The sequence below is a fragment of the Phocoena phocoena genome, chromosome X (genome assembly GCF_963924675.1).
Source record: "Phocoena phocoena chromosome X, mPhoPho1.1, whole genome shotgun sequence".
Lineage (NCBI taxonomy): Eukaryota > Metazoa > Chordata > Mammalia > Artiodactyla > Phocoenidae > Phocoena > Phocoena phocoena.
The window spans coordinates 90938964-90965792 of NC_089240.1; the positions used below are offsets into that span (position 1 = coordinate 90938964).

The window sequence follows — 26829 nt, forward strand, 5'->3', positions numbered from 1 at the left end:
TCTCTTAGCTCATCCTGGTTTCACCTCAGCACAATGGGCAACTGGTCTAACCAAGGCTGAATCCTTGATAGCTGGGTTTCTGACCTTCAGGGTTTGGGGGTTGTCATACCTTTGGCCAGTAGTTCCAGGAGACCCTTTTTAAGATAGCATAGGGAAGACTGACTCATCACTGCTTTGATCTGCAGACCCCAAGGAAAGAATATCTGCCCCATCCCTGCAATCCATCTCTCACTGTGGGCTTCTGGGCCAGAGACCTGTAGAGAATCCCTTCCAATGTCTCTCTTCCTTTGTTCCCATCTGAGCTGGTAGAGGAGCCTCCCATGGCTGGGGCTGGGGGGCGGTGAGTATAGGCCCCAGAGAAAAGGCAGAAAGGTCTCTTGTAACAGGAGGAAAGAAAGGGAGTGGTGCCATGTCTCACTTTTGCAGCGCCCTAGATGTTCTGACCATTTGTGCCTTGCCATTGTGTGTACCAGTCACTGAGAAGGGGGCTGTCCAATATCCACTGAATGAAGCAAATAGTGTCTCTGAGACCTGAGGTTCCTCTGTTACCTCTTCCCCAAGGGCAGAATCTTCCTCTTCCGCTGGATCTAGGATGCTTACTTACACCACGAGTTTTTTCTAGGATATAAGGGAGTCTGTGGGGTGGGGTGGGGGGTGGGGAGGGAACGTCTCCTTTAACTGACGGGTTTGGACTGCCCTCTCTCACAGAGTCGGAACGATGTCATCCGAGAACGCTTTGGAATGGACCCCAAGCCAGAGATGCTTTTGGGCCTTGCTGCCCTCCACATCTATATCACTGTCTCAGCTACTCGACCTAGTCAGAAGATCTCACTCAAGAATGTGGAGTGAGTTGCGCCAGGGCCCTTCAGGATGGGGGCAAATAGCTGTGTAGGGAGAAGGTGCAGTGGTTGAGCTGTGCTCTGCGTTTTAGGAATGTGGGCCTGGGATGGGAGTGAGAATTGGAATTCCTCACACCTAGACCAGGATGCCCTTGGGCTACAGCTTCTACTAGAGAACTGTGGCCAATGTTACTCGCCTGCCTCCAGCCCCTCTCTGTCTCTCTCTCCTAATCTCCATTCCTCCATCTCTGTCTCATATTTCAGCTAGTTTCTGTCTTACCATTTTGCTTTCTCTGTCTCACCTTGTCTCTCTAATTTCTTACTTTTCTTCTGCTTTTAGGAAGGAGTGGGGCCTGGAACCCTTTCTTCCCCCCTCCCTCCTACAGGGCATCAAAGAGAAGAACCTCCGGAAATCTCTCTCTCAGCAGCTGAAGGCGCACCAAACACATCCTTCCAGCAGCACCAAGGTATCCAGAGTAGGCCACCGGGCACCCTGCTCGGGCACTAGTGGCCATGGGGGACTCCTGTGTGGTTTCCCAGCAGGTGTGGTCTTCTGGGGAACCCTCCCCACTGTTTTTGACTTGGATACACATCTAGCTTGGCCAGATATGGGGCATGATTGTGGAGAGGGGTTTTCCCCAAGCCTGAGACACCCCCAGAGACTGCTCAGTGGCAAGTCACTGGGAGAGCCCAGGGTCCTCAAAGCAAAGGGACAAAGGTGCAGGAGGAGAATATTCTTGGGTCGTTCCACCCATTTAGTCAGTGCTGATGAAGTACTTGTCGTGTGGACAGCACTGGACCCTGGGGAGACGTGTTTCCCACGGAAACAACTGCTCTGTCCCTCATCAGCTTTCTAATTCATCAGCCCTGGTACAGGGAATTCTGGGAGATAAAAGCCCAGCCCCATGGGACAAGGCCTGACCTGGAGAATGGGTCGCCGGGTGGCAGGTGGAGGACTCAGGTCACTGCTGTGCTCTCCTGCACTTTCCCATTCCCTGCCTTCCCAGCCCCGCAGGCCCTTCTCAGGCTTGCAGGGCTCGGTCTGCTTGCCTAGGAGGCAGGCGGGTGGTGAGGGGCACCAGAATCCACATGCAGATGGAGACACTGGACACAGTTGCCCCCTTATATTCCACCCATGCCAGATTCCCTGCATTACCAACTAGCTTCTCTTTTAAGATGCAGATTTCCCCGGAGAGTTAAGCCATTCCTACTTTGCTGTGCATCTTTAATCAGATTGTTTTCTTCCCAGCTGAGAGCTTCAGGGCTCCCAACCATCTCCTCAGCAAACACTTTTTCTGAGCGCCCCCCATCTTTGTATTTGGAGATACAAAGATGAAGAAGGCCCGGTCTCTGCCCTCAAGTCAGGCACGGGCTGGTGGGGAAACAAGAGGTAGTCACAACACAGTGCGACCAGTGCAGGTGCCCTGGAAGCGCGGAGGAACAGCAGCCAGCCCAGCCTGAAGGAGATGGAAAAGGCCAGGAATCGGTGCATTTGATGCCAGAGTTGGGTCTTAAAGGACAGATAGAAGTTTGTCTAGATGAGTTGCGGGGAGGAAGACTTTCCCAGGCAGGGAGACCCAAAGAGATCAGCATAAACCAGTGCGGAGGGTTCGAGGAAGCTGCCTGAGTGGGGTGCGGGCAAGAGAGGAGGCCAAAGAGGTTGGCAGGAACCTGTTCACGGAGGGCCTCGTGTGCCGTGGAAAGGGGTTATCCTTCACCCTGTAGGCAGCCTGGAGCCACTGAAGGGTTTAAGCGGCCAGTGGTGTGATTATGTTTTAGGCTGTTCCCTCTAACTGAAAATGTGGACGGATGGAGGGAAAGGAGGGTTAGTACTGAAGGTAACCCGGCTGCCACCGTGATGCAAGTGGGGGACATCCAGGCAATGACCACGGGGCTAGAGAAGAGGGATGGGTAGGGTGGAGAGGGAGTTAGGAGGTAGAATCAAGATGATCTGGTGACTGGTGGCCCTCAGGTGAGAGGCTGAGGGAGGAGTCCAGTGTGACTCACAGGTTTCTGGCTCAAGTGCCCGGGGGATGCGGGTACCACTGATGGAGACTTTTCTGCCAGAGGAAGAGCAGGCTCGGGACTTAGAGGTGCTCAGGATAAAGGTACTGAGTGCGACCCCCAGTTGGGGAGGGCCAGTACCTAGTGGCCATCAGGGATCTCAGGAGAGAGGTATAGATGTCGTGGGGTGTTGGAGTTGGGGAAGGGCATCGAAATTAACCGGGGAACAAAATGAGTAAGCTGGATTCTTCAGGAATGAAGATCAGGGGATAGGAGGAGGGTTTAGGAAGGGAGATGGGATGCTAGAGTCTGGCAAGGGCTGTCCAAACTGGAACCTTCCTGTGGTTCTCCCGAGCGTCCCACAGTGGGGCTCTCTGACTGGTCTGACTAGTGCCTGTCCTAAGCTGTTGACCCTCCTTCCTGGGAACATGGGTTTGCTTTTCCTGTGCACCTCAAGTTTCTCATATTTCTGAGTCGGTTGTTTCCACAGGGCTCTGCCATTCAGGCCAAACTCCAGTATCTTCGAATTCTGAATGAACTTCCGACGTTCACGGGCGTTTTGTTCAACACTGTGGGCCTGGTCAGTGAGGGCAGCAAGGGGGAGGGAACCCTTCGGGGGCGCTTGTCCTTGGCTGGGGGGACGGGAGAGACTCCATTAGATCTTTCAGGTGGCATGCTCTGTCCTCTTCCTCCTTCTTCTCCCTCTTACCTCCTGTGGTGCTCTGGTCCCGCCTCTGGTAAAATGGTGAAAGTAGGAGGCAAAAAAATACAATAAAAAATTTCAGGAATTCCCCAGAGGTCCAGTGACTAGGACTCCGCGCTGTTACTGCCCAGGGCCTGGGTTCGATCCCTGGTTGGGGAATTAAGACCCCGCAAGCCTCGCGATGCGGACAAAAAGAAAAGATAAAATGTAAAGTAGGAGGCTATATTCGTTTACAGTATTCCTCTAGGCTCTTTTGTGCCCCCTTTTCTCAATTTCAGAGGTTAGCAAACTTTTTTTATAAAGGGCCAGATAAGTAAATAGTTTAGGCCTGGCCGGCAGGCCATGAAGGTCCCTGTCGCAACTACTCAGCCCTGCCACTGCAGCACGAAAGCAGCCGTCGACAACGCATAGACACATGGGCCTGGCTGTGTTCCAATATCTCTTTGTTTACGGGACACTGAAATGTGAATTTCATGTGATTCTCACATGTCACAAAATAGGGTTCTTTTGAATTTTTTCCAAGCATTTAAAAATGTATAAAACCATTCTTAGTCCATGAGCTGGACAAAAACTGGCAGAGGGCTGGATTTGGCCTGTGGGCCAGAGTTTGCCGACCCCTGCCCTGTTTCATTGCTTTTACCCATATTCCCTCAATCCCCTAGCCCAGACGTCCGCCCTCCCTGCCAGGGCCCTCACTATAGCAACGCTCCTCTCCAGCGGGGCACAAGTGGTCCCCCTAAGACTGTGCCCCAGGCTAGTTTACCCTAGTGAGCCTCGGTGAAAGGAAATTCAAATCATCTTGCTGACTGGATCCAGGTGCTTGTCACGCTCTGGGGAACACGCTGTCATGCTCGTGGGGCAACTGATGGAAAGCCGTTTACCGAAGCGTCTAGAGCAGATGGAATAGGTTCCTCGGGAATGATGCTAATGCCAGGGAATGGGCCGGCAGAGGGCTCAGGCTTGATGGCGCTAAGGAGCCTGTCACGACCACTTAAGGGAATCCAGTCCATCAGGTGCAGAGGTGGCCATTTACATACTGGGATTTGAGGATTACGGAAAGCCCAGTGCTGAAATTCTTATAGGTCATTCCTCTGGGGTAAGACTGCTGTAATGCCTATTAAAGGGCAAATATCTTCTTAGGGAGGGAGGTCCCCCTCCACTCCTCCAGTCATTAAGCGCCCAGTCAACCTTCGACACCTTGGGCAGAGTTACTTTGTCACTTCAGCTTTTAGCACCAGGTGAGAAGTGCAAGTTCAAGTGGCTGTTGGTGAGGGAGGGTAAACACCAAACACGGGATGCCACCTGTTCAGACAGAGCACCAGGTGGGAGCCTTGAGTGGCCTGAGGCAACAAATGGAAAATCCCTGGGGCTTGGCAGGAAGAGGGTGCTTCCAAGGCGCCAAAATAAACCTCACCTATTTGACGATTTTGCTAGAACCAGCCCTGCTGCTGCCCTCTTCGCTCTCCCTTCTGCTGAGGCTAATGTGTCCATTTGGACCGATGATCCAGGGCCCTGGCCTGAGAACAGGGGCGTCCCAGACCATTTTCCCCTCGAGGTTGTCCTCTGGCCCTGGCACTGAGCTCCAGATGTTTCCAGACCTTCCAGCAGAACCGGTCCAACGCCTGTTTTCTGTTTCCTCCTTCCACCTCCTCTCCTCACTTCCTCTGCCCTTCTTTCTTTGAATGCTGCCCACCACGCTGGGGCACCAGGATGAGAAGCAGTCGGCCACCACCCTCCTAGTGGGACCCCGTCACGGCATCAGCCATGTTATTGACCTCAAAACCAACCTCACCACTGTGCTGTCCGAGTTCAGCAAGATCAGCAAGATCCAGCTGTTCCGGGAGAACCAGGGCGTGGCCCGGGTGGAGACCAGCATCATGGATGCCAAGGTAAGCGCGGCTTCGAGGGGCTACTTCTTCCCAAGAACAGGCCTTGGGAACGGAGGAAGAAGTAAACTTGAGAAACAGAGTGTCAACCCATTAGGTGAGGTTCAGTGATTCTGAAGTGGTTCAGACCCTGGGCCTTTGGGGGCTCATCTTTCTTTCTGTTCTCAACCCTGTGGGACACCGTCTTGACCCCATATTAAGATCAGGCGGGGCTAGGGAAGGCTAGAAAGTGTCTGATCAACCTGTGACAGGTTTCCAGCAATGGGCAGGGGGATTGGGGAACTTGGAGCTACCTCCCAGGCCATTGCTTCCCAATCTTTCTCGTGTCACAGCACACAGAGAAAATCATATTCATGCAGGACACTGGGTTAAATGGACCAGCCCCGGGGACTCTGGCCACCCCAGGCCCCGCCTGGCTGCCCCCGAGGCTGAAGGGATATGTGCATGCCAGTTAGGGAGCTCTGCCGTAGGCGTGCACACTTGGATCCATGGAGGAGAGGGTGTCTAAATATGGGGACAGGACCAAGGGGGCCTGGGGAGACAGGGAGCAGGCAGAACCTCGTCCCCATTTCACCTCCCAGAGTCCAGCTCTTCTCGAATCTTAGAACCTTTCCCATAGATCAGCTCGTTCAGACTGGCAAGCAGCTGTCGCCTGTGCAGAGTCTGACAGCCGTGGTCAGCCGCCTCCTCCATGGCTCTCCTGTTTCAACACCCAGTGACCAGCGTGGGTGGCGGAGGGCCTGCCCGCCAGCTGGCGGATGCTCTTAGAGGAGGTGCAAGTTTCCTTTCTTAAAGGATTTCCCGGGGGGAGATATTGTTAGCAGATTAACAGGTGGAACGTTTGCTCTTTCTAAAAGAGCAAATTATTTATTTGTGTCTTTGTGAAACCCAGGAAGCTTTAATATGTTAAGTTTTCCACCTGTGATTCACAGGCTTCCCATTGGTTTAGGAACCCGCCTGGAGCTGGTATTTCATTGGCTTGTGGCCACTTCCTCAACCAATGATTGCTGCCCTCCTCAGATGTTGCTGGGTAAAAAGCCAAACGGACAGGTAGGGAAGCGTGGGAGGAAAGACAAGACATTCAGGGGAGATATGGCTTCCTGAGAAATAAAAAGGGTTTAAAACTGAGAAACACCTTTCCAACCAAGTCTCCTATGTTCTACGAGTGATTCTCAGTGTTGGCTACACAATAGAATTTCCTTGAGAGCTTTTAAAAAGTACAGATGACTGGACGCTACTCCCAGAGATTGTGATTTAATTGGTCAGGGTACAGCCTGAGCGTCAGGATTTATTTCTTTTTCACTTCCCAGGTGATTCTGTAGTACAGCCAGGTTTGAGAACCACTGACCTCTGGGTCCAAAGCTCTGGGAGGAACCAGCCCAAGCAGGGTCAGTGGATGTTGCCTGAGTGAGGAACACTATTCTCTTTTCTAGGAGTGATCTGGCCACGGTTGTGGGCATGAATGCTGCCCAGGAGGGGTCTCGCTCTTAGTGGGGAGACTCACAAAGGCACATGACCTGCCTTAATCACACCACATTGGAACATGTATGGAGTTCTGGAATCAGACAGACCAGGTTCAAATCCCAGCTCTACCACTTCCTAGCTGTGTGGCCTTGAAAAGGTGTCTTAACTTCTGTGAACCCTGATTTCCTCAACTGCAAAATGGAGTGCCTTCCTCCATAGGTTGTCGTTCAGGATTAAATGAGAAAATGTAGGTAAAACGTCTTAGGACACTGCCTGACACAGAGCAAGTAGTCAACAAACGAGACCTGTTATTTTTGCCGAAGCAAAACAGCAATGAGGAGAAGTTCATATGAAGTAAAATTTTGTAGGTAAGTGTGGTGTGGAACATGGAACAAAAGAAGAGGAAGGGGTTAACCAGAACTGGCTTCCCACAAGAGGGTATTTGAAGCTGGATCTTGAAGTGATAGGCATGGATTAGCAGGGAGAAGTGGGATGTGTTCACAGGAAGAGAGTAAGCACAGAAATAAGCAAGCCATATGTGCAGGTCGATAAGCATAGTTGCTTGACTGGAGAGGAGAATAATGAGAAAAGAGATTGGAGAGAGATTGGCAGTGGGCAGAACAAGCTGGTGAAAAGCTTCGAAGGCCAGTCCGAGGAATTGAGAATCCTAGTGGGAATCCACTGTAGGCCCTTGAAGAGAGGAGTGACAGGATGGAAGCTGACTGGGACCAGTGTACCAGGCGGATGTCTGCAAGGCTAGTGCCAAGCCAGGGAGGCGGGGAGGGGATCGTAGTGCTAGTGCAGGTGTGAAGTGACAAGGGCAGGGCCTGAGCTGGAGGAATAGCAGTGGTAATGGAAAAGAAAGAGTGAGGATGAAACATAGAATCACTAAGAGTGCATGCGTATCCCCTGACACATTCCTGTCTTGCACACACAAGGCGTAAGTCATACGTAACCCTTACTGCCTGCTGCCTATATCCTGAGTGCACTGATGAACGACAGTGCTGCGCACACAGCACACGGACGGTCCAAATCGTGGGTGGGTGAAGAGGTGAGAGCCTACATCGCAGGATAAACAGGACATCGTGTTGGTGCATGGAGGGGGCTACGAGAAGGTTGCACTTTGCTGAGTGAGTGCTGTGGAGGCAAGAACTCAAAGGTACCGGTCCCCTGGGACTCAAGGACCGTCATCTTGTACACTTACTCCTCCAGGCCCCTGGATTCCGATTTTTTTCCCCTGTTTTCAGGGATGCTAGCATGAGGTAAGGCTACCGCAAAGCCAGTCCCCTCCCTAGCTGGCATCCCAAAGTGCTGGCTGCGTTTGAGCTCCCAGGGCACCCCAGGAAGGAGATGGGGCTAGAGCATGTCAAATTAATGCCTGCTGTACCTTCTCAGGGCTGGCCATGCCTCCAACTCCATTCTCCTTTTCTCCTTTTCCATTTGAAGATGGCCTGGGCATATTTAGTTACAGTTTTCACTCAGCTTACTTGCTCTTAGTGGGGCAAACGTGGCGTAGTATGCAAATATCTTTCTTCAGGAGACAGCACAGTCTGGGAATGAGACAGCTCTGGGCCACTACCATACCCCATTACCGCAGGAACCCGTAAGGGGAGAAAGTAAACCATCAAAGGCAAGTCCCAAGGGATCTCTTGCGGTCCAGTGTGTCTCCTCTTCTCGTGTTTGAGCCTTATTGCTCTCGTGCTTTCTGTCGGGACAAGCATTACATTAGGCGTCATGATCATTAAAATTCTATTTAAAATAAAATGTTGTTTCTGAGGGTTTCTAAGAAAACCTATCCGGTCTCTTTGCTTGCCTGCCTTTGATTTGATTTTTACCCCTGCTGGCAAAAATTGTTTCTGTGTCCCTTTCGCCAGCTGCATTTGGCCGGTGCTGGGACCCAGTGGGCTGTGGGTGGATGCAGACGAGAGGCTGCTGATGTGCTGTGCTGAACCAGTTCAGGCTGTGTTCGGCCCTCTCCGGGCACAAGGTTTTGCCTTCATGCTGTTTTATTACCGACATTGGGCTGTATTGGGGGTAAGAGAGAAGAGGGGAAATTGAAGGCAGACAGCTAAGTCCATCAGCCAGTTAGGCACTCAGCCTCCGATCTGTCCATCAGCCAGCAGACCAGCCAGCCAGGCGGCTAACCAGTCAGGATGTCAGGCTGGGAAGCATTGTGCCTGTCCTGCAGACGGCTCGTCAGCAAGGACATCAGCAAGTCAGGCTACTCTGCAGCCAGCTAGTCTGTCAGTCTGTCCATCAGTCAGTCAGCCAGTCAGCCTGTGCTTTGGTCCAGTGGTCTCTCATTCTGTTTGTCAGCCAATGCCATTTCCTCAAAGAAGCTCCCTCCAGCTTCTGAAACCAAAGTAGCCACACATGCACACATTCACACCCACCCATCCACCCATCCCCCAGTCCAGGGTATTCTGTGTTCTGGTAGGTCTCTCTACTTTTCCTTCATAGTGCTTATCATACCTTGCAATCATATTCCTCTGTGTGATTATTTCATTTATGTCTTTGTTTTTTGTTTTTTGGTTTTTTTTTTTTGGCCACACCACGAGGCTTGTGGGATCTTAGTTCTCCGACCAGGGATTGAACCCAGGCCACCACAGTGAAAGCGCTGAGTCCTAACCACTGGACCGCCAGGAAATTCCCTTCATTTATGTCTTATTTCCTGATGGTTTATAAACTCCACGAGGGCAGGACCTGCGTTGGCCCCATTCTGGGATGCACAGCTGCACCTCTCAACGGGTCGCGTGGTCCATGAGCCATCTAGCCAGTGCGTAGCAGCTTGCTGGGTGGACAGAGTGGGGCACGGGAGCATTTCAGTCAGAGGGAACAACATAGGTTAAGGTATGAATGGGTAAAACAACAAGGCCTCTCTAGCACCCTGTAAATGAGGTGGTGTTGCTGGAGCATACGGTGAGGGACGGTGGCGGGAGGAGGGCAGAGTTAGTGGGAGATATGCTTGGAGTTATAGGTTGGGTCACAGGAGGCTTTGTGTGATGTTGGAAGGCAGTGGGTTTTAGGTGATGTGCTATTAAAGATTTTAAGTGAGAGTTGTGTCTTAGGAAGACGCTCAGGCAGCAATATGGAGGTGAAGTGGGTAGAGCCTAGAAGCAGAGAGGCCGATCAGGAGGCTACTGACGGTCTTGAGGTTAGTGTGTCCCCACCTTTTCCATATCATGAAAATGCCGCAATTTGTACGGCCCACTGGAATAAACAGATGAGGTACCTTGTGGCCAGAGGCAGCAGGACCCAGAAGCCGAGGGGCTCAGGATCTCAGCACACTTGGGACCCGTTCACATACACCTTGAGAAGTTTTGGCCTTGGAGGAAGATGTTGAGGGTCTGAAATAAAGCAGTGGCAGCAGGGACGGCCATGATGTCTGTGAATGCTCTGGAGGCCAGCTTAGCAGGTCTTGGGACCTCATAGTAATGGCAGTAGCAGCTATCCATACCCAAACCTCTGTCATTGGTGGTAGGGGATGAGGCAGAAAGGAAGGGCATCTTATTCTCCCCCACCCCCATTCTATTCCCCTTCTGTCTCTACTTTGTTGTACCCAGAGTTGACCATTCTGTTGTGATTAAGAAGCATGCATTAACTGGAGGTACAGACGTCCCCTCTGCCCCTTCCAAATGATGACCCAAAGGTAACATCTCATCCCTGGTCCCTTTCTCACTGGAGAAAGGAGACATTGCTCTTCCGAGTATGGATGGTTCCTTTTTTTTCCTGATGGTATTGAATGAGTTCCATAGGAACATCGCTAACTCATTGCCTGTGGGGCAGAATCCGAATGCCTTACCGTGGCGTGCTGTATAATTGGATGAACAATAACTATTAAACAACTCAAGAGAGGATTCGATCCAGCACGAGATTGTATGATATAGACCCAGCACTGTACGAGCTCTGAGATAGGAAGAGTTCAAGGGGGAAATAGACTAGAGATGGTGACTTTGGGATTCCCAGCTCAAAGGTGAAAGTTGATGCCCTCGTGGAGAACTGAGGGCTGGGCACTGAGCCTGGGACATCAGGTGGGGAGGTTGCACAAGAAGAGAGAGACAGAGATGGAGGCGGTCAGAGATTATAGAACCAGAGCACAGTGTCACCTCACAGAAACAGAAGCCAAGAGAAGAATTTCCAGTGGACAAGGAGATCACTGTTGACAAATGAAACAAGCTGAGAGGTGTGAAAATGAATACAGACAATTGTATTTAACTGGAAAGAAGCTTTTCTCTTAGATCAGGTGGCAAACTATGGCCCATGAACCAAACCTGACCCGCCACTGCTTATCTCTGGAAACAGTTTTCTTAGAATACCGTCACATCCATTTGTTTAGCTTACAGATGATCTGTGGCTTTTCTCACACTACAATAGCAGAGGTCTTGCAACACAGCCCATGTGTCCCACAAGGCCTAAAATATTTACGATCTAGCCCTTTGCAGAAAAAGTTTGCCAACCCCTGGTCTATATGAACTGAAAATATTCAACTCAAGCTATGTCAGGATCCTGAGAAATAGCAAAGAAAACTGGTACAACTTTAGCTAAAAGCTGAGCTGGTTTGGATTCAGAATTGTTCCCAAGGTGATGGTCCAGCCAAAGAAGGCTAGTCTAGTTGGTGACCAAGTTCCATCAAGTCTTCATTATGTCCCTTTTTACTGCCAGTACCCTAGTGGGGGCCCTAATCACCCCTCACCTCACTCCTCACCCCTCACTAGTCAGAGAAGAGACTCATTCCCTGCTCTTAATTCTTTTAGCTCTTAATGCCTGGTCCGGGAACCCTCAAAAGACGAGATGCCCCACGACCCCATGGCTCCCTCTTCAGCCAGTCTTCAGTGGTCTTTATCTGGAGGCCACTGCCCTATGGCAGGGAGAATACTCTCATGGCTGACTTCAGTCTGACCCAGATTTATTTTCAAACCATAAAGTTACAATGCAGATATTGGGAAGGTTTCTTAAAAAGGTACTGATTTTGGGGGTATATCGTTGCCAGGTCTCTGAAGCAGTCAACTAGCTAACGCCAAGATTAATTTGACTGATTTACGGTCAGGAACAGAAGTCAACAGGGTATGCTAGTATTTTCCAACGTGGGTTAAACAAGACAAAAGAGAAAAGGCAACCCTACTACCATGAGATGTTCTATGAAAATAGATTTTTCCATCAAATAATTGGAAAAAGTTGGAATACTAAAGCCCTCTTGAAGTTTCACAGTGCACGTTAATATATTAAAGGATCTGAGAATTCCCATAACTATCTGCATAGCTTTGTTTAACTCAGCATTTCACCACATGTTTGACCAAGGAACTCTTTTAAGGAGCACCAGTTAACATCGTGAGAGCACTTCGGGAAACAGAGGAAAACGGGGGGGAGAGCATGAAGGTCTGAGCAGGACTGCAGACCATAAAGACTTTGTGGCCCAGAAGACACAGTGAGAACCAGGTTGCACAGGGTGTCCGTGTCCGGGGGGCTGTTCTGGGTACCATAACGGGTTATAGCGATGAGCAAGAGATAGCTTGTGCACTTGAGGAACTTCCTGTCAAGGATGTTCCCCAACCTAGCCTAGACTCCCAGGTTCGGCCCTGCTCTCCCGGCAGGCCTGCACATCTGCTGAGCCCCCAAAAACCCAAACAGCTACACAGCAGTCATATGATGTTATATTATTTTAGTCTTTTTCAGTAAAAGTGGTTCATTAAATGTGTAATTAAAGGTTGATTTAGTTTTGATGCCTGGGTAAGAGTTTAACTATAAATGAATTCTCAAACCAGAAGAAATTATTTGTCAGGCTGTGTGCCTTAATTTGGGGTTCAGAAAGTATGTTCTCATAACTATGCAAGTCATCTTGCCTTCGCTGTTGTTCTCTTGGACACGCACCTGCTCCGCTCCTTCCTGTGTCCTCACATTTCCTCCCATGTCTCCCCCAGCCTCTGGTGCTGTTGATGGAGTGGCCCGAAGCCACCAACTTTGCCTGCCTGATTGCGGGGTACTGCCGCCTCCTGCTGGATTCCAGGAAGATGGTCTTCTCCAGGCCTGCTAGCCAGCCTCTCCCACCTCCAATGATCAAGGCAGGTAGGGCTCAGTCTCGGTTTTCAGTGTAACAGAGGCCCTTTGGACCCTGGAGACATGGAATGCTCACCCCATTCTGCCAGCGCCTGGTTTACCAGGAGCCCATGCTGTACCACTGCGTCCTACGTGGCACAAGGCAGTGGAAAAGACAGCTGGCCTTCAGATGGGCCTGTCCCACAAAGGATGCCTGTGACAATACCTTGTGTCTTAGTTGATCAAGGAACGTAAGATAAAAATAGCAAACGAGCAATACATAGAGCCAATTCGAGAATTGCATTGGATCTAAGGCAAAGCTGTAGAGCTACAGTGATCTAAGAGAGATGCACGGGTGTTCTGAAAGTGGAGGTGGAAACTGAAGCTAAAACCTTTCTTTGTCCGTCAGAGTCGGCATCGACAGAGCTGCCTGAAGTAAGAGGCCATGGAAGGCTGGGGTAGGAAAGGCTGTGCAGGCCCAGAATGCAATCCAGCAGGAGGCTTGGAGATAGGAGGGGACGATCACTGAGAACAAACAGGGTCAAGTGCTGCCCCCAAACAGAAGGCTTCCCAGTTAGGCAACTCAGTACAGCCACCCCTCAGGGCTGTCCTGGTGATGACACAAACAGGGGCCTCAGGACAAATCGGACCGGTCCAGATGCTGCTGCTCCGAACCAGAGTAGGAGGAGAAGGGGGAGACCCAAAGAACAGGTACTCTACGTATTAGACCCGAGGCTTTCCCCATCCCTGCACCCAAACATCACGGGTGGAAGCTGAGACTGACCACCCAGGAGTCACCCTCCTCACGTGCTGATGGCTCCATCCACTTGCCTTGCTGCTTGACTCTTTCTTCTCTCTTCAAAGCTGTCTTGGTTTACGGCGTGGTGCCATGTGATCTAGAGCGAGGAGTTTGAGAGTAGAAACACTCCTTTTTTTTTTTTGGTGGTGGGGGGCCATGCTGCACAGCTTGCAAGATCTTAGTTCCCCGACCAGGGATCGAACCTGCAGGGCCCCCTGCAGTGGAAGCGCGGAGTCCCAACCACTGGACCGCCAGGGAAGCCCCTAGAAACACACTCCTGATGGATGACCAGCACCCCGTGGGCCGTGTACCTACACCCACCCTCTCACCTCATGATCTCTTCATCACGAACGTCGTGACAGGCCCACGTTTACATCTCATCACGTCCACGGGAATTAGAAGGCAATCCACCACAGATGTGGGAAAGGATAGGTGGCCTCAAAGCATATGAAGGAGGCTCCACATAGAGAAGCAAAGGAACTGACTTAGAATAGAAGGAGCCCAGGGGCTGAGCTGCCACACGCCTCCAGGTGAATAGCTCTGAAGCGGGTGGCCATCCGTACTATCAAATCTGGCCAAAGGAAGGCAAGGCCGGCATTAGCTTTGTCAGTGTCCCCTGTGGTCTTCCTCTCTGTCATCACACCCAATGATACCTCTTACTGAGCAGGATAGAGAGGGAGAAAGGGAAAAGGGAAGCTGTTCCAAAGGCAAATCGATTTCTCTTGGAGGTGTTGCAGCCTGGAAAGGAGACTTCTAGAAATGCTGGGCATGGCTTTAGAGCCCCTCCCTGATTCCTGAGAGCCCCCTTGGGCCTGCAGAGTGACGGGGGCTCAGGCTGCCTCTAGCACAAGGCCTCTCTGTCCATACAGGAGCCACATGGACCACGGTGGTGTCACTGCTGTTTGCAGTGCTTCACTTCCCCAAGGCCCTGAGTCCACGCTTGGGGCCCAGATGTGTGGCATTTGGGACTGTTAGATGCTGGGTTCAACAGCAGCCACCCAGTGCTCTTGGCCAGTGGGACAGGGTGAGCCTCACAGCTCCGCCTGTCGGGGGCTAGTATGCACATCTTATCCCATGGCCCCAAGGACGGGCAAGGGGGACAGCAAGCGGCACCACTGAGGAGACCTCTGCCCAGGTTACAGTGAGGGGCCATCAGTCTCTGGTACAAAGTTGAGATGGGTTTCCTCCTTTGGCCCGGACTTTCATATCAGAACAGAAGCCCCAGTGCTACCTGTTGTTTAACAAAGGCCTATAGGAAACAGGAATCTTGCCAACCTCAGCGGGGCTTTTCCCTCGGGGGCCAAAACTCCAGCCTACTCAGGGCCTGGTCTCTCTGGCCGGCCCTCTACTCTCGTTCCTCTGCAGCTGCTGGCTGCCAGCTAGCCAACTCAGTGCTCAGCCGGCTGGGCCAAAAGGATGCTGTTAAACCCACAAGTGGAAAAGGGAAAGCATCACCTCTCCTTTGAGACCGAGAAAACAAAAGGAAAATGGGGAAGTGGGATGGAAGGGTTACCTCTTAGGCTTTATCAGTAGTTTCCCCACAGTAGGTATTTCATTTATTCACCCAGCAGCTATTTCTCGACTATTCATTGTGTGCCAGGCCTTGCGGATAGAGCCATGAGTAACAGACGTGGTCCTTGCCCTCACTGAGCTTACAATCTAGTGGGGGAATACGGACAGATGATTAAAGGGATAATGTCAATGCAGTAAGTACATTTGCATTTATTTAGAGGAAATTCAGCTGACACAACAGAACAACACCTGGGCTTGAGAAAGGCTCAGACAAGTACCAGTTCTCCAGCTGTACCGCTGGTGGGAAATCCAGAGGCAGCTACCATCTCTCCAGCCTTGAATTCGCTTGTGTCCTGGGGAAATCCAGGAAAATAAGGCTTTGGGGGCCCCAACTGGGACCACAGTTGGAGGAACTCACTCTACATTTTCTCCCGTGGTTAGAAAACAGTTTGGTCTAGTGAATTGAATATTGGTTAAAGGCTACTACATAGCCCATGCATGGCTTACTGATTTTCATGAAGTTAAAACTCCACAACATGCAGAGTGCTAAAGCTAGACTGAACATAACAGACTCTTTTTTTTTTTTAATGATGATTCAGAAAGAACATGAATGTATTCCAAGTCTCCTAGGTCATTGTAACCAGTAATGATCATCGGACTATAGAATACAGCAAGGCCAAGTAATAGAAAGCTGGTCGGGTCAACATTGTGCTGTGTGTGTGTGTGTGTGTGCGCGCGTGTGTGTGTGAGATATATATTTGAGCATATATATATGCTGATCTACTTGGATCGCCGTCCTGTTTCTTTGCAAGCATTTCTTTTAAGTCAGCCTTCCGAGTGGCTGAGTACAGAGCGATGGACTAGGGCATCCCTCCTGGGGAAAGCTGATGAGCAATTTATAGCAAATTCACAATCTGAGAGGCTGCTGTCCCAGCCATCAGCCTACCGCACCTGGCTTTACTGGCATTTCTAACCTTCTGTCCAAGAGAGATTTGGGCTTTTCCAGGCACATTTTCTCCTCCACACAGCCCCATGCTGCTTCTTGGATCTGCAAATCACAATACCGAGTGGCAGGCTGCGCATCACCTGGCCTTGATAACCTGATGTTGGGCGATGTTTCCGTCTTGCAGGAAGGGAAGCCTTTAGACTTCCAGATCTTGTCTGAGAGAAGTCACCACCTGCTTATTGGACATGCCCGTGGGAGCCACCTCTGATGGCAGCTTATTGCCAGGCTGGCTATTCTGATTGTTCAGCTGTGTCACAGGGAGTTAGCACGGGTACATGGCGAGGACCCATGGACAGTGCCTGCGGGTAGAGACTTCCTGAACTGACAGTTTGTGCTTCTGGCTCAGTGCATCCCTAGAGCACTTCTTACCTAAGGCACAGAGGTCATTACATACTACTCCCCCAGCTGACCCAGAGTTCCCTAGATACAGCCACTATGATCTAAATTGAACCCACTCAGTGTGGTTACATTGACTGTATAGAGAGGCAACATGGCTTATGGAAAACAGCAGGGGTTGGGATCTGAAGTCAGAAAGACTTGGGTTCCAGTCCCTGCTCTGCCATATCCCAGCTGCGTGATCATGAGGATAATAATAGTTCCTGCCTCATGAGGGATTGACAGGATCATGTGAGATAAACCCCATAAGGTCCTTTCAAGTACAGGGCACATTTTTGCTCTTTTTATAATGATTGGGAGTTCATCATGTACCCAGGGTTGTGCTTTTTTTTTTAAAAATAAACAACTTTATTTAGACATAATTTCTAAGCCATAAAATTCACCCATTTAAAGTTCACAACTCAGTGTTTTTGAGTATATTTAGTATATTCACAGGGTTGTACAATCTTTGCCACATTTTTTTTTTTTTTTTTTGGTACGTGGGCCTCTCACTGCTGTGGCCTCTCCCGTTGCGGAGCACAGGCTCCGGACGCGCAGGCCCAGCGGCCATGGCTCACGGGCCCAGCCGCTCCGCGGCATGTGGGATCCTCCCGGACTGGGGCACGAACCCTGTCCCCTGCATCGGCAGGCGGACTCCCAACCACTGCGCCACCAGGGAAGCCCCTTGCCACATTTTTTTAAAAAATAAATTTGTTTATTTGTTTGTTTGTTTATTTTTGGCTATGTTGGGTCGCAGGCTTTCTCTAGTTGCGGCGACCGGGGGCTACTCTTCATTGCAGTGCGCAGGCTTCTCATTGTGGTGGCTTCTCTTGTTGCGGAGCATGGGCTCTAGGTGCACGGGCTTCAGTAGTTGTGGCTCGCTGGCTCCAGAGCACAGGCTCAGTAGTTGTGGTGCACGGGCTTAGTTGCTCCGTGGCATGTGGGATCCCGGACCAGGTCTCGAGCCCATGTCCCCTGCATTGGCAGGCAGATCCTCATCCACTGCGCCCCCAGGGAAGCCCCTTGCCACAATTTAGTTTTAGAATGTTTTCACCCCTTCTAAAACAAACTCTGTACCCATTAGCACTCATTCCCATTCCCCCACCCAGCCCTAAGCAACCACTAATTGACTTTTCTGTCTCTATAGCTTTGCCTATTCTGGACATTTTGTATAAATGGAATTATATAATATATGGTCTTTTTGTAGCTTGGTTTTTTCACTTAGCACAATATTTTCAAGGGTCATCCATGTTGCAGCCTGTATCAGTACTTCATTTCTTTTTGTTGACTAATAATATTCCTTTGTATGGATAGACCACATTTTGTTTATCCATTCATCAGCTGATGGACATTTGGGTTGTTTCCACCTTTTGGCTGTTATGAATAATGATGTTATAAACATTGATGTACAAGTTTTTGTGGGGACACATTTTTTCATTCCTATTGGGTATTTATATCTAGGAGTAAGATTGCTGTTCTATGTTTAATTTTGAGAAACTGCAAACTGTTTTCCAAAGTGACTGCATCATTTTACATTCCCATCAGAAATGTTGGAGGGTTACAATTTCAACATATCCTCGCCAACACTTGTATTGTTCATCTTTTTTATTATATCCATTGTAGCGGATGTGAAGTGGTATCTCACTGTAGTTTTGATTTGCATTTCCATAATAATTAGTGATGTTGAGCATCTTTTCGTGTGCTTATCGGTCATTTGCATATCTTTTTTTGTGAAATATCTATTCAAATCCTTTGCTCATTTTTAAATTGGGCTATTTGACCATAAAAGAGAGTTTATTTCTGGACTCAGTTCTATTCCATATAACCTATAATGTCTAAGTCTTATGCCAGTACCACAGTTTTGATTACCATTGCTTCATAGTTAAGTTTTAAAATTGGGACGTATGAGTCCTCCTGCTTTGTTCTTCTTTTTAAGATTGTTTTGGTTATTCTAGGTCTCTTGTGATTCCATGTGAAATTTTGAATTACCTTATCAGTTTCTACAAAGTCAGCTGGGATCCTGATAGGGACTGTGTTGAATCTATAGATCAATTTGGGAAGTATTGCCATCTTAGCCATATTAAGTCCTCCAGTCCATGAACATAGAGTCTTTCCATTTATTTAAATCTCCTTCAAATTTCTTTCACAAATGTTTTGTAGTTTCCAGTATACAAGTCTTGTACTTCTTTTATTAAATTTATACCTAAGTATTTTATTCTTTTTGATGCTATTATAAATAGAATTGTTTCCTAATTTTACAATTAGGTTGTTTATTGCTAGTGCATAAAAATACAATTGATTTTTGTATATTAAACTTTTATCCTGTATGTAACCTTGCTGAGATTATTAGTTCTAATAGCTTATTAGTGGATTCCTTGGGATTTTTCTTTATATAAGATCGTGTCATCTACAAATAGAGATAGTTTTACTTCTTCCTTTCCAGTCTGGATGACTGTATTTCATTTTACTGTCTAATTGTCCTGGCTAGAAATCCAAGTATGGTGTTGAATAGAAGTGGTGAAAATGGAAATCCTGGACTTTTCCTTATTTTAGGGGGAAAGCTTTCAGTCTTTCACCATCAAGTATGATGTTAAGCTTTGTTTTTATTTATTTATTTGTTTATTTATTTATGGCTGTGTTGGGTCTTCGTTGCTGTGCACGGGCTTTCTCTAGTTGCGGTGAGCGGGGGCTACTCTTCATTGAGGTGCGCAGGCTTCTCATTGCGGTGGCTTCTCTTGTTGCGGAGCACGGTCTCTAGGCGCATGGGCTTCAGTAGTTGTGGCACACGGGTTCAATAGTTGTGGCTTGCAGGCTCTAGAGCACAGGCTCAGTAGTTGTGGCACACGGGCTTAGTTGCTCTGCAGCATGTGGGATCTTCCCGGACAAGGACTTGAACCCATGTACCCTGCATTGGCAGGTGGATTCTTAACCACTGCACCACCAGGGAAGCCCAGCTTTGGTTTTTTATAGTTAACCTTTATCGTGTGGAGGAAGTTCCCTTTTATTTTGTCGAGTTTTATCATGAAAGGTGTTGGACTTTGTCAAGTGATTTTTCTGTGTCTATTGAGATGATCATGTGGCTTTTGTCCTCTGTTCTATTAACATGGTGTATTATATTAATTGATTTTTGGATGTTAAATCAACCTTGCATTCCTGCAGTAAATCCCACTTGGTCTTGGTGTATAATTCTTGGTATATGTTTCTGGATTCAGATTGCTAGTATTTTGTTGAGATCTATATTTTGTATCTAAATTCATAAGAAATATTGGTCTGTAGTTTTCTTGTGATGTCTTTGTCTGGTTATGGTAGCAAGGTAATATTGGCATCACAAAATGAGTTGAGAAGTATCCCTTCCTTTTCTATTTCTTGGAAGGTTTTTGAAAAATTACTCTAAATGCTTCTTTGAGCATTTGACAAAGTTCACCAGTGAAGCCATTTGGGCCTGGACTGACAGACTGACTGACTGACTGACTGACTCACTGACTTGATTGATTGATTTGGGGAGAGTTAATTACTAATTCAGTTTATCTTCCTGTTATTGGCCTATTCAGACTTTCTGTCTTCTTAAGTCAGTTTTGGTAATTTGTATATTTCTAGGAATTTGTCCGTTTTATCTCAGGTTATCTAATTTGTTGGCATAAGCTTATTCAAAATATTCACCTTATAAATGATTCCATACCTGTAGAGTCAGCAGTGATGTCCCTTCTTTCATTCCTGATTTTAGTAATTTGAATCTTCTCTTTTTTGCCTGGTCTGTACAGCTAAAGGTTTGTTATTATTACTGATCTTTTCAAAGAACCAACTTTTAGTTTCATTTATTTTTCTCCATTTTTGTATCCTCTATACTTTATTATTTATTTCCTTCTGCTTGCTTTGTTTTAGGTTTAGTTTGTTTTTTTGTTTGCTTTGTTTTGTTTTGTTTTGTTTTGTTCTTGGCTGCACTGTGTGGCTTGCAGGATCTCAGTTCCCTGACCAGGGACTGCACCTGAGCCACAGCACTGAGAGCATCGAGTCCTAAGCACTTGGACCACCAGGGAATTCCCATAGTTCGCTCATCTTTTTCAAGTTTTGTAAGGTGGAAGGTCAGGTAATTGATGTGAAATCCTTCTTCTGTTTTAAATGTAGGTGTTTATAAATTTCCCTCTAAACCCTACATTAGTTAGATCTCATAAGTTATCATATACTGTCTTCATTTTCATTCATGTCCAAGTATTTTCGAATTTCCTTTGATTCCTCTTTTGACCCATTGGTTATTTAGGAATGTTTTATTTAATTTTCACGCATATATGAATTTTGCAAATTTCCTTCTGTTATTAATTTCTAATTTAATTCTGTTGTGCTCAAAAAACATACTTTATATGATTACATTCCTTTTAAATTCATTGAGGTCTATTTTATGACCTAACATATGGTCTGTCCTGGAGAACGTTTCAGGTGTACTTAAGCAGAATGTATATTCTGCTACTGTTAGGTGACATATTCTATAGATTTCTTTTTTTTTTCTACATCTTCATTGGAGTATAATAGCTTTACAATGGTGTGTTGGTTTCTGCTTTATAACGAAGTGAATCAGTTATACATATACATATGTTCCCATATCTCTTCCCTCTTGCGTCTCCCTCCCTCCCACCCTCCCTATCCCACCCCTCTAGGTGGTCACAAAGCACCGAGCTGATCTCCCTGTGCTATGCGACCACTTCCCAGTAGCTATCTAATTTACGTTTCGTAGTGTATATAGGTCCATGCCACTTTCTCACTTTGTCACAGCTTACCCTTCCCCCTCCCCATATCCTCAAGTCCATTCTCTAGTATGTTGTGTCTTTATTCCTGTCTTACCCCTAGGTTCTTCATGACATTTTTTTTCTTAAATTCCATAATATGTGTTAGCATATGGTATTTGTCTTTCTCTTTCTGACTTACTTCACTCTGTATGACAGACTCTAGGTTCATCCACCTCATGGCAAATAGCTCAATTTCGTTTCTTTATATGGCTGAGTAATATTCCATTGTATATATGTGCCACATCTTCTTTATCCATTCACCCGATGATGGACACTTAGGTTGTTTCCGTCTACTGGCTATTGTAAATAGAGCTGCAATGAACATTTTGGTACATGACTCTTTTTGAATTATGATTTGCTCAGGGTATATGCCCAGTAGTGGGATTGCTGGGTCATATGGTAGTTCTATTTGTAGTTTTTTAAGGAACCTCCATACTGTTCTCCACAGTGGCTGTACCAATTCACATTCCCACCAACAGTGCAAGAGTGTTCCCTTTCCTCCACACCCTCTCCAGCATTTATTGTTTCTAGATTTTTTGATGATGGCCATTCTGACTGGTGTGAGATGATATCTCATTGTAGTTTTGATTTGCATTTCTCTAATGATTAATGATGTTGAGCATTCTTTCATGTGTTTGTTGGCAGTCTGTATCTTCTTTGGAGAAATGTCTATTTAAGTCTTCTGCCCATTTTTGGATTGGGTTGTTTGTTTTTTTATTATTGAGGTGCATGAGCTGCTTGTAAATTTTGGAGATTAATCCTTTGTCAATTGCTTCATTTGCAAATATTTTCTCCCATTCTGAGGGTTGTCTTTTGGTCTTGTTTATGGTTTCCTTTGCTGTGCAAAAGCTTTGAACTTTCATTAGGTCCCATTTGTTTACTTTTGTTTTTATTTCCATTTCTCTAGGAGGTGGGTCAAAAAGGATCTTGCTGTAATTTATGTCATAGAGTGTTCTGCCTGTATTTTCCTCTAAGAGTTTTATAGTGTCTGGCCTTATATTTAGGTCTTTAATCCATTTTGAGCTTATGTTTGTGTATGGTGTTAGGGAGTGATCTAATCTCATACTTTTACATGTACCTGTCCAGTTTTCCCAGCACCACTTATTGAAGAGGCTGTCCTTTCTCCACTGTACATTCCTGCCTCCTTTATCAAAAATAAGGTGACCATATGTGCGTGTGTTTACCTCTGGGCTTTCTATCCTGTTCCATTGATCTATCTTTCTGTTTCTGTGCCGGTACCATACTGTCTTGATTACTGTAGCTTTGTAGTGTAGTCTGAAGTCAGGGAGCCTGATTCCTCAGCTCCGTTTTTCGTTTTCAAGATTACTTTGGCTATTCGGGGTCTTTTGTGTTTCCATACAAATTGTGAAATTTTTTGTTCTAGTTCTGTGAAAAATGCCAGCGGTAGCTTGATAGGGATTTCATTGAATCTGTAGATTGCTTTGGGTAGTAGAGTCATTTTCACAATGTTGATTCTTCCAATCTAAGAACATGGTATATCTCTCCATCTATCTGTATCATTTTTAATTTCTTTCATCAGTGTCTTATAATTTTCTGCGTACAGGTCTTTTGTCTCCTTAGGTAGGTGTACTCCTAGATATTTTATTCTTTGTGTTGCAGTGGTAAATGGGAGTGTTTTCTTGATTTCACTTTCAGATTTTTCATCATTAGTGTATAGGAATGCCAGAGATTTCTGTGCATTCATTTTGTATCCTGCTACTTTACTGAATTCATTGATTAGCTCTAGTAGATTTCTGGTAGCTTCTTTAGGATTCTCTATGTATAGTATCATGTCATCTGCAAACAGTGACAGCTTTACTTCTTCTTTTCCGATCTGGATTCCTTTTATTTCCTTTTCTTCTCTGATTGCTGTGGCTAAAACTTCCAAAACTATGTTGAATAGGAGTGGTGAGAGTGGGCAACCTTGTCTTGTTCCTGATTTTAGTGGAAATGGTTTCAGTTTTTCACCATTGAGGACGATGTTGGCTGTGGGTTTGTCATATATGGCCTTTATTATGTTGAGGAAAGTTCCCTCTATGCCTACTTTCTGGAGGGTTTTTATCATAAATGGGTGTTGAATTTTGTTGAAAGCTTTCTCTGCATCTATTGAGATGACCATATGGTTTTTCTCCTTCAATTTGTTAATATGGTGTATCACCTTGATTGATTTGCGTATATTGAAGAATCCTTGCATTCCTGGAATAAACCCCACTTGATCATGGTGTATGATCCGTTTAATGTGCTGGTGGATACTGTTTGCTAGTATTTTGTTGAGGTTTTTTGCATCTATGCTCATCAGTGATATTGGCCTGTAGTTTTCTTTCTTTGTGACATCCTTGTCTGGTTTTGGTATCAGGGTGATGGTGGCCGCGTAGAATGAGTTTGGAGTGTTCCTCCCTCTGCTATATTTTGGAAGAGTTTGAGAACGATAGGTGTTAGCTCTTCTGTAAATGTTTGAGAGAATTCGCCTGTGAAGCCATCTGGTCCTGGGCTTTTGTTTGTTGGAAGATTTTTATTCACAGTTTCAATTTCAGTGCTTGTGATTGGTCTGACCATATTTTCTATTTCTTCCTGATTCAGTCTTGGCAGGTTGTGTATTTCTAAGAATTTGTCCATTTCTTCCAGGTTGTCCATTTTATTGGCATAGAGTGGCTTGTAGTAATCTCTCACGATCTTTTGTATTTCTGCAGTGTCAGTTGTTACTTCTCCTTTTTCATTTCTAATTCTATTGATTTGAGTCTTCTCCCTTTTTTTCTTGATGAGTCTGGCTAATGGTTTATCAATTTTGTTTATCTTCTCAAAGAACCAGCTTTTAGTTTTATTGACCTTTGCTATTGTTTCCTTCATTTCTTTTGCATTTATTTCTGATCTGATTTTTATGATTTCTTTCCTTCTGCTAACTTTGGGGTTTTTTTGTTCTTCTTTCTCTAATTGCTTTAGGTGCAAGGTTAGGTTGTTTATTTGAGATGTTTCCTGTTTCTTAAGGTAGGATTGTATTGCTATAAACTTCCCTCTTAGAACTGCTTTTGCTGCATCCCATAGGTTTTGGGTCATCGTGTCTCCATTGTCATTTGTTTCTAGGTGTTTTTTCATTTCCTCTTTCATTTCTTCAGTGATCACTTCGTAATTAAGTAGTGTATTGTTTAGCCTCCATGTGTTTGTATTTTTTTCAGATCTTTTCATGTAATTGATATCTAGTCTCAGAGTGTTGTGGTCGGAAAAGATACTTGATACGATTTCAATTTTCTTAAATTTACCAAGGCTTCATTTGTGACCCAAGATATGATCTATCCTGGGGAATGTTCCATGAGCACTTGAAAAAAATATGTATTCTGTTGTTATTGGATGGAATGTCCTATAGATATCAATGAAGTCCATCTTGTTTAACGTATCAGTGAAAGCTTGTGTTTCCTTATTTATTTTCATTTTGGATGATCTGTCCATTAGTGAAAGTGGGGTGTTAAAGTCCCCTACTATGAATGTGTTACTGTTGATTTCCCCTTTTATGGCTGTTAGTATTTGCCTTATGTATTGAGGTGCTCCTATGTTAGGTACATAAATATTTACAATTGTTATATCTTCTTCTTGGATCGATCCTTTGATCATTATGTAGTGTCCTTCTTTGTCTCTTCTAATAGTCTTTATTTTAAAGTCTATTTTGTCTGATATGAGAACTGCTATTCCAGCTTTCTTTTGGTTTCCATTTGCATGGAATATCTTTTTCCATCCCCTCACTTTTAGTCTGTGTGTGTCTCTAGGTCTGAAGTGGGTCTCTTGTAGACAGCATATATATGGGTCTTGTTTTTGTATCCATTCCTCCATTCTGTGTCTTTTGGTGGGAGCATTTAATCCATTTACATTTAAGGTAATTAATGTTCCTATTCCTATTTTCTTTATTGTTTTGGGTTTGTTGTTGTAGGTCTTTTCCTTCTCTTGTGTTTCTTGCCTAGAGAAGATCCTTTAGCATTTGTTGTAATGCTGGTTTGGTGGTGCTGAACTCTCTCAGCTTTTGCTTGTCTGTAAAGGTTTTAATTTCTCCATCAAATCTGAATGAGATCCTTGCTGGGTAGAGTAATCTTGGTTGTAGGTTTTTCTCCTTCATCACTTTAAATATGTCCTGCCAGTCCCTTCTGGCTTGCAGAGTTTCTGCTTAAAGATCAGCTGTTAACCTTATGGGGATTCCCTTGTGTGTTATTTGTTGTTTTTCCCTTGCTGCTTTTAATATGTTTTCTTTGTATTTAATTTTTGGCAGTTTGATTAATATGTGTCTTGGTGTGTTTCTCCTTGGATTTATCCTGTATGGGACTCTCTGTGCTTCCTGGACTTAACTATTTCCTTTCCCATATTAGGGAAGTTTTCAACTATAATCTCTTCAAATATTTTCTCAGTCCCTTTCTTTTTCTCTTCTTCTTCTGGAACCCCTATAATTTGAATGTTGGTGCGTTTAATGTTGTCCCAAAGGTCTCTGAGACTGTCCTCAGTTCTTTTCATTCTTTTTTCTTTATTCTGCTCTGCAGTAGTTATTTCCACTATTTTATCTTCCAGGTCACTTATCTGTTCCTTTGCCTCAGTTATTCTGCTATTGATCCCTTCTAGAGTATTTTTAATTTCATTTATTGTGTTGTTCATCGTTGCTTGTTTCATCTTTAGTTCTTCTAGGTCCTTGTTAAATGTTTCTTGCATTTTGTCTATTCTATTTCCAAGATTTTGGATCATCTTTACTATCATTACTCTGAATTCTTTTTCAGGTAGACTGCCTATTTCCTCTTCATTTTTAGGTCTGGTGGGTTTTTATCTTTCTCCTTCATCTGCTATGTGTTTTTCTTACTTCTCATTTTGCTTATCTTACTGTGTTTGGGGTCTCCTTTTTGCAGGCTGCAGCTTCGTAGTTCCCGTTGTTTTTGGTGTCTGTCGCCAGTGGCTAAAGTTGGTTCAGTGGTTTGTGTAGGCTTCCTGGTGGAGGGGACTAGTGCCTGTGTTCTGGTGGATGAGGCTGGATCTTGTCTGTCTGGTGGGCAGGTCCACGTCTCGTGGTGTGTTTTGGGGTGTCTGTGGACTTATTATGATTTTAGGCAGCCTCTCTGATAATGGGTTGGGTTGTGTTCCTGTCTTGCTAGTTGTTTGGCATTGGGTGTCCAGCACTGTAGCTTGCTGGTTGTTGAGTGAAGCTGGGTGTTGGTGTTGAGATGGAGATCTCTGGGAGGTTTTCGCCATTTGATATTATGTGGAGCTGGGGGGTCTCTTGTGGACCAGGGTCCTGAATTTGGCTCTCCCACCTCAGAGGCAGAGCACTGACTCCTGGCTGCAGCACCAAGAGCCTTTCATCCACACGGCTCAGAATAAAAGGAGAAAAAGTAGAAAGAAAGAGAGAAAGAAAGAAAGAGGGCTTCCCTGGTGGCACAGTGGTTGAGAGTCCGCCTGCCAATG

General features: G+C 46.2%; 1 protein-coding gene across 1 annotated transcript in view; it reads left to right on the forward strand.

Moving 5' to 3' along the window:
• The window catches only part of FRMPD3 (FERM and PDZ domain containing 3), a 63051-nt gene that overhangs the window by 27167 nt on the left and 9055 nt on the right, over window positions 1–26829 (forward strand). Inside the window, exons 8-12 of the mRNA XM_065901290.1 lie at window positions 709–845; window positions 1180–1306; window positions 3334–3423; window positions 5256–5435; window positions 12815–12959. Of these exons, the coding sequence (XP_065757362.1) occupies window positions 709–845; window positions 1180–1306; window positions 3334–3423; window positions 5256–5435; window positions 12815–12959 (679 nt within the window). The remainder of the gene's footprint in view (window positions 1–708; window positions 846–1179; window positions 1307–3333; window positions 3424–5255; window positions 5436–12814; window positions 12960–26829) is intronic.